This window comes from Nicotiana tomentosiformis, chromosome 9 (assembly GCF_000390325.3).
Source record: "Nicotiana tomentosiformis chromosome 9, ASM39032v3, whole genome shotgun sequence".
NCBI lineage: Eukaryota > Viridiplantae > Streptophyta > Magnoliopsida > Solanales > Solanaceae > Nicotiana > Nicotiana tomentosiformis.
Genome location: NC_090820.1, coordinates 109,236,227 through 109,242,639, shown reverse-complemented (window position 1 = coordinate 109,242,639; position 6,413 = coordinate 109,236,227). Strand labels below are relative to the sequence as shown.

At 39.7% G+C, this 6,413-nt stretch overlaps 2 protein-coding genes across 2 annotated transcripts; both read right to left on the bottom strand.

Annotated features, from left to right (window-relative positions):
* Window positions 1–2,841: 2,841 nt before the first annotated feature.
* On the bottom strand, window positions 2,842–3,276 carry LOC138899348 (uncharacterized). The gene has a single exon (XM_070185514.1). It carries the CDS (start codon window positions 3,274–3,276, stop codon window positions 2,842–2,844), a length of 435 nt encoding a protein of 144 aa, XP_070041615.1.
* A 36-nt stretch (window positions 3,277–3,312) lies between these two features.
* LOC138899347 (uncharacterized) lies at window positions 3,313–4,149 on the bottom strand. The gene is made up of 2 exons (XM_070185513.1): window positions 3,907–4,149; window positions 3,313–3,846 (listed from the first exon to the last, which is right to left on the bottom strand). Exons 1-2 carry the CDS (start codon window positions 4,147–4,149, stop codon window positions 3,313–3,315), a joined length of 777 nt encoding a protein of 258 aa, XP_070041614.1.
* Between the last annotated feature and the right edge of the window lie 2,264 nt (window positions 4,150–6,413).

Below are 6,413 nucleotides of genomic sequence, written 5' to 3'. Positions count from 1 at the left end.
AACCTCCATCTACTCAATCCAATAATATACAACATCAAAGCACACCCATATACCCGCCAAAGCCATTTTACATCATTATAAGTACAAATATCACATAACTTGACAATCTAAATATTTTAAAGCTTAAAATGAATTATGTACCTAAAATCTTGAACAAAACTTTTTCTTCATGGTTTCCTCGGGCTCCCACGTAGCTTCCTCAGTTGAGTGGTTGCTCCATATTACTTTCACCGAAGCAACGTCTTTGGTTCGAAGTTTACAAACCTGCCTGCCTATTATAGCTCCAATGGCCTCCTCATATGTCAGAGTATCACCAACCTCTATCTCATGTCTATCAAGTACATGACTCGGGTCATGAAAGTACTGTTTCAACATAGACACGTGAAAACCTGGATGCATAGAAGATAACTCTGGAGGTAAAGTTAGTCGATACACCACAAGCCCAATCCTCTCAAGAATCGGATAAGGCCCCATATATCTTGGGCTAAGCTTCCCTTTTCTACCAAACCTCATGATACACTTCATTGGAGACACCTTTAAAAATACATAGTCACCCTCTTTGAACTCAAGATCGCGGCGTTTTATATCTAAGTATGACTTTTGTCGGCTTTGAGCTGTTTTAAGTCGTTCCTGAATAAGTTTCACATTTTTCAAGGCATCTTGTACTATGTTTGGCCCAATAAGCTTCGTTTCACCTATCTCAAGCCACCCTACAGGAAAACGACATAGCCTCCCATATAGGGCCTTGAATGGGGCCATCTGAATACTTACTTGATAACTATTATTATATGTGAACTCAATCAAAGGTAGATGATCATCCCAACTTCCTTTAAAATCAAGAACACATGCTCGTAACACATCTTCCAAGGTCTGAGTTGTCCTCTCGGCCTGCCCGTTCATTTGAGGGTGAAAAGTTATACTTAGATTAACTCGGATACCGAGACCTTCCTGAAAACTCTACCAGAATTGGGCAGTAAACTGTGCACCCCTGTCAGAAATAATAGACATAGGAGAACTATGCAACCGAACAATCTGCTTTATATATAATGTTGTATATTGGGGTGTCGTGTAGGTTATTTTGAATAGCAAAAAGTGAGATGACTTAGTAAGTAGGTCTACTATGACCCTAGAGTTATGTTTCTTAAAATTTTGCTGCAATCCAACTACAAAATTCATATTTATTCGTTCCCATTTCCATTCTGGTATTTCCATGACTTTAGCTAAGCCACCCGGCCTCTGGTGTTCAGCTTTTACTTGCTGACAGTTAGGGCACCATGATACATAATCTGCAATATCTCGCTTCATATTCTTCCACCAATAAATATCCCTCAAATCATGATACATTTTAGTAGAACCTAGATGTATTGAATATCTAGAGCTATGAGCTTCTACCGCAATTTTCCTTCGAAGATCATCTACATTAGGCACGCATAAGCGGCCATAAAGTCTCATCACACCATTCTCATCAAGTGCAAAATTCTCAATATTTCCATTGAGGACACCTTCCTTGAGCTTAAGCAAGCTAGCGTCATCAAATTGTTTGGCTTTAACTTGATCTACTAAAGTAGACTTAGCATCCATACTTGCTATCAACCTTCCATCATACTTCTCATCGAGACGAACCCCTTGGCTAGCTATTTTTTGGGCTTTCTTAACTATTGGACGTTCGACCACAGACAACCTGGTCAAACTCCTTATTGATCTTCTGCTCAGAGTATTAGCAACCACATTCGCTTTGTCAGGATGGTAAAGGATATTATAATCATAATCTTTAAGCAACTCCAACTACCTGCGTTGTCTCAGATTCAACTCTTTCTGCTTGAATATATACTGCAAACTTTTGTGATCTGTATAAATGTCACATTTATCTGCATAATGGTAGTGACGCCATATTTTTAGAGCAAAAATAACTATTGCTAGCTCAAGATCGTAGGTAGTATAATCTCTCTCATGATTCTTTAACTGCCTAGAAGCATAAGTAATTACTTTGTCATTCTGCATAAGAACACACCCTAGCCCTACTCTGGAAGCATCACAATAGATCACAAACTTACCTGTAGGGGTAGGTAGAGTTAGGATTGGGGTTGTAGTCAACTTGTTCTTGAGTTCTTGAAAACTTTTCTCACAAGCTTCAGACCATTGGAACTTCACATTTTGTTGAGTTAACTTTGTCAACAGGGCAGCTACCAAAGAGAACCCTTCTACAAAACGATGGTAGTAACCTGCCAATCCTAGAAAACTATGAATCCTTGTAGGGGTCATCGGCCTAGGCCAACTCTTAACTGCTTCTATTTTTTGTAGGTCTACTCTAATGCCTTCTTTCGAGACCACGTGTCCCAAAAATGTAACTGTATCGAGCCAAAATTCATATTTGGAAAATTTGGCATAAAGTTGACGCTCCTTGAGTATTTGAAGAACTGTTCTCAAATTATTCTCATGCTTTTTCCGGCTACGGGAATATACTAAAATATCATCGATAAATTCTATGATAAAGGTATCTAAGAAAGGATTGAAGACTATGTTCATTAAGTATATAAAAGTTATTGGTGCATTGGTCAACCCGAATGACGTCACTAAAAATTCATAGTGACTGTACCGAGTCCTAAAAGTTATTTTCGGGATGTCTGCTTCTCTGATTTTTAACTGATGATATCCCGATCTCAGATCTATTTTGAGAAATACATGGCGCCCTGCAACTGATCAAATAAGCCATCTATCTTGCGCAGTGGATATTTATTTCTGATAGTAACCTTATTCAGCTGGCGGTAATCTATAAACCATTTTTTTCTTCACGAATAACACTGGAGCACCCTAGGGTGAAACACTAGGTCAAATAAAACCCTAATCTAAAAGGTCTTGTAACTGCTTCTTGAGTTCATTTAGCTCGACTGAAGCCATTCTATAAGGAGGAATCGATATTGGTTGAGTTCCTGGCAATGTGTCTATGCCAAACTCAATCTCCCTATCTGGTGGTATCCCTGGGATATCTTCCGGGGACACGCCTGCAGACTCTTTCATAATCGGTACCGATTCAAGCACTAGGGAGTCGACTTTCATATCTCGTATATGTGCTAGATATGCCAAACACTCGTTGCTCACTATTTGTCTAGCCTTAAGGTAAGAAATAAACTTACCCACAGGCGTACCCACTTCACCTCTAGTTATAACTGGATCTTCCCTAATAAATGAGAATTTAACCGTTTTCTCATGGAAATCAGCTGTAGCATGACAAGAAGATAACCAGTCCATGCCAACTATGATGTCAAAGTCTACCATATCTAACAAGTCCAAATCGGCTAATGTTTCTTGGCCCTAAACTGTGATCATGCAATTTCTGAATATATACTCAACTTTAATAGATTCCCCTATAGGTGTGAAAACCTCAAATAGAACCCCTAATTTTTTTGGTGCTTTTACAAACTCAACACAAAAATAAGAAGACACATAGGAGAAAGTTGAACCAGTATCAACTAATACATAAGCAAGGCGACCACAAACTGAGAGAATACATGTAATAACTCTATTAGATGCCTCAGCATTCTGCCTGTCTAGAACTGCATAGAATCTAGCTGGTTCGGTCTCTTCCTTGATCTCCACCTCTATTGGCACCACGCCCAGTCTAAGTATGAGGTGTCCCCGGAGCTTTTCTAAGTTGTGGACAGTATCTCTTAATATGACCCGGATCGTAGCATTGGAAACAACCTTTCTGACCCAAAAGGCATTTCCCTGGATGTCTTTTGCTGCACGAAGGACATATAGGATAGGAGAACCGAGGTTGGCCCTGACTAGTTGAAATTTGCCCTTGAGGGACCTGACCCTTACTCTATTGGCCATGTCTGAGTGGAGCTGGATAAGTATATGAGTGAGCCGTTGATTGAATGTGAGCTGAATGATTCATGTTCTTACCCTAACTGAAAATCCACTATAACTACCTATTGTTCTAGCCTCCTTGCTGTTATCTCTAGCGATTTTATCAAAAGCCTCCTTACGTGTAGCCATATTGACAACCTGAAGATAAGTCTTGTCATCCTGATATGAAGTTATATCTTTTGCCATATGTGAATTCAAGCCTTTAATGAACCTTCTCACTTTTTCTCTCTCTGTCGGTATCCAATTAGGTGCATACTCTGCCAAATTTGTAAATTCCATCTCCTATTCAGTCACTGACATGGTACCCTATTTAAGATGTTCGAACTGACGTCGGAGCTCATCCATCCTACTGCTAGACAAAAACTTAGCCCTTAAATCTTCTTTGAACTGTGGCCAAGTAAGTGATGGTAATGTAGAATTTCTAGCCTCCTTGTAACCTCTCCACCATTGTCCTGTTTCACCCTTCAATCGAAACCAAATCAACTTTGTGGCTTGTGTTTCAAGACAACCCAATGAAACGAATATTTCCTCTATCTCTTCCAAAAATAATATTGGTTCATTTGTTTTATCTGTACCATTATAAGTAGGAGGTTTTAATATCAAAAAGGCATGTGGGTCAATTCTTCATATCGGTAACTGCACTGGCTGCGCAATATTTGCAAGGAAAACTGGTGGTGGTACCTCGATTGGAGCTTGAAAATCATCTCCTATAACCTCTTCATCTAAATCATGAGGGTCCTGAGGAGGAGCATGAACGGGTGCAGCCCTACCACTAGCCGGAGTGGCTAAGGACTCCCGAAAGCTCAAAATTTTGTCATTTCGATCATCCTGCTGATGTGGTTGATTTTCCCTGAGTGGGTTGAGAGGGGGTGTGATTTCAACCTGATCATTAACAAACCGTTGATATGGAGCCTGTGTATGTCTAGTGGCCCTACCACGAGCTTGATTACCGCTGGCATTTCCACCTCTATCCCTAGCATTTTGACCTCTACCTCTACCTCTGCCACGTCCTCTAACTGCAGTTGGTGCTATTGGTGCGGCATGCACCTCTAGTGTTGCTTCTTGATGATTAGCAGCTGGTACCCCTACATTGTTAGCAGCAGAGAATGAAGTAGATCTTGTTCTAACCATCTCGTTCACTGAAACGAGAGATAAATGAGTGTTAGAATTCTGAAACGTTTAGCTCTAACGCACGATATGAGAATCAAATAAAATAATTCCTAACATGCCCTGCAGCCTCCCAAATATAAGTATGGTGCACAACATACCCATATTTGAGACTCTTCTAGACACGGCTCATGACTCCCTAGGACTTCCTAAACCTGGCTACTTTGATACCAACTTGTCACGCGTTTGGGGTGGGACGTGATTGGCACTCAACCCTTACCACTCGTTGAGTGAACCCTATACTATTTGTATCAAACTTCAAGTTCAGTAGCAAAGAATCTAACGTGCTTAAATATTAATTCTAATTAAGTTGCAGTTCTTAAGTTGACTGATAAAAATAGTAAATAAAGGATAAATTCAAAAATATTTTAATACTGACCCACTAACAAGTCATGAGCCTCTGGAATCGGGAAAAACAATTAAGAGACACCCTACGGGAGCATCCCCTGGAAATAAAATAAACGTAAAACAAAGATATAAATAATAGTCTGAAAAGGGTCTGGTACCGCTGGGATGAATCAACTGAGTCTATAAACTAAATCTAGAATATCTCCTCTAGCCACGTGCCTCGTTACTTGCGTCCTGAATACCTGCCACATGACGTAGCATGCCCAAACGGGCTAAGTACCACCAAAGGATACCCACTAAGTCTCATAGGCTACCTCCTTCTGGGAAAAATAAGAAAGAAAACGGATATACGGAAAAATCATATAAAATTTAACAACCAAGTAATAAGCTGAAAACTGAAACTATAAGCTAAACTGTAAGTTGAAACTGAAACTTAACGTAGAAATTGAGTTCATAACTCATATCTTTAAGACATAACTTTGCTAAAAATTATTACGCATAATAGCCCTGCTTATGTGAGCATTTGGGAACACGTACAGGGGAGTGTCGGCCTATCTCCCCAACAAACAGCTGGCACCCGCGAGCGTGGGGTAGGTAACTATGACATCATAGTACTCACACTGGGGGAGGTTGGTCACTTCTCCGTACTTAATGTGATCACATCGATGTATGAATTAATGTTGAAACTGAATACTTAACTAAATGTGAATATCACAAATAAACGCACATAACAATTGGTAATACACATAAGCATGTATTCATGTCACATATAATGTTGTACTGAATAAGAATAAGTGAACTGAGTATTGGATCACAAGAAGACATGACTTAGCATTATCTAACATATGGAGCACAGGGGTTCTAATGGGATTCCCTACTAGGAAAATAAACCTCAACTCGCCTCAATTTGCCTTTCGGTCTAATCGTAAGTTCAAGAAGACCAGCAATTCAATTTCGAAACTGTCACAATCACGATATTGATAAATAGAATATTAGTGAGCTAAGGAAAAAATCTTTCACGGGCAAGG

Bases quoted from the DNA above. Each gene is read 5' to 3' on its own strand.
- LOC138899348 (XM_070185514.1), bottom strand. From the start codon at position 3,276: ATGGTAGACTTTGACATCATAGTTGGCATGGACTGGTTATCTTCTTGT.
- LOC138899347 (XM_070185513.1), bottom strand. From the start codon at position 4,149: ATGGAATTTACAAATTTGGCAGAGTATGCACCTAATTGGATACCGACA. The intron at 3,847-3,906 runs GTAAGAACATGA...ATACTTATCCAG, and splicing joins ATAGTGGATTTTCAGTTAGG to CTCCACTCAGACATGGCCAA.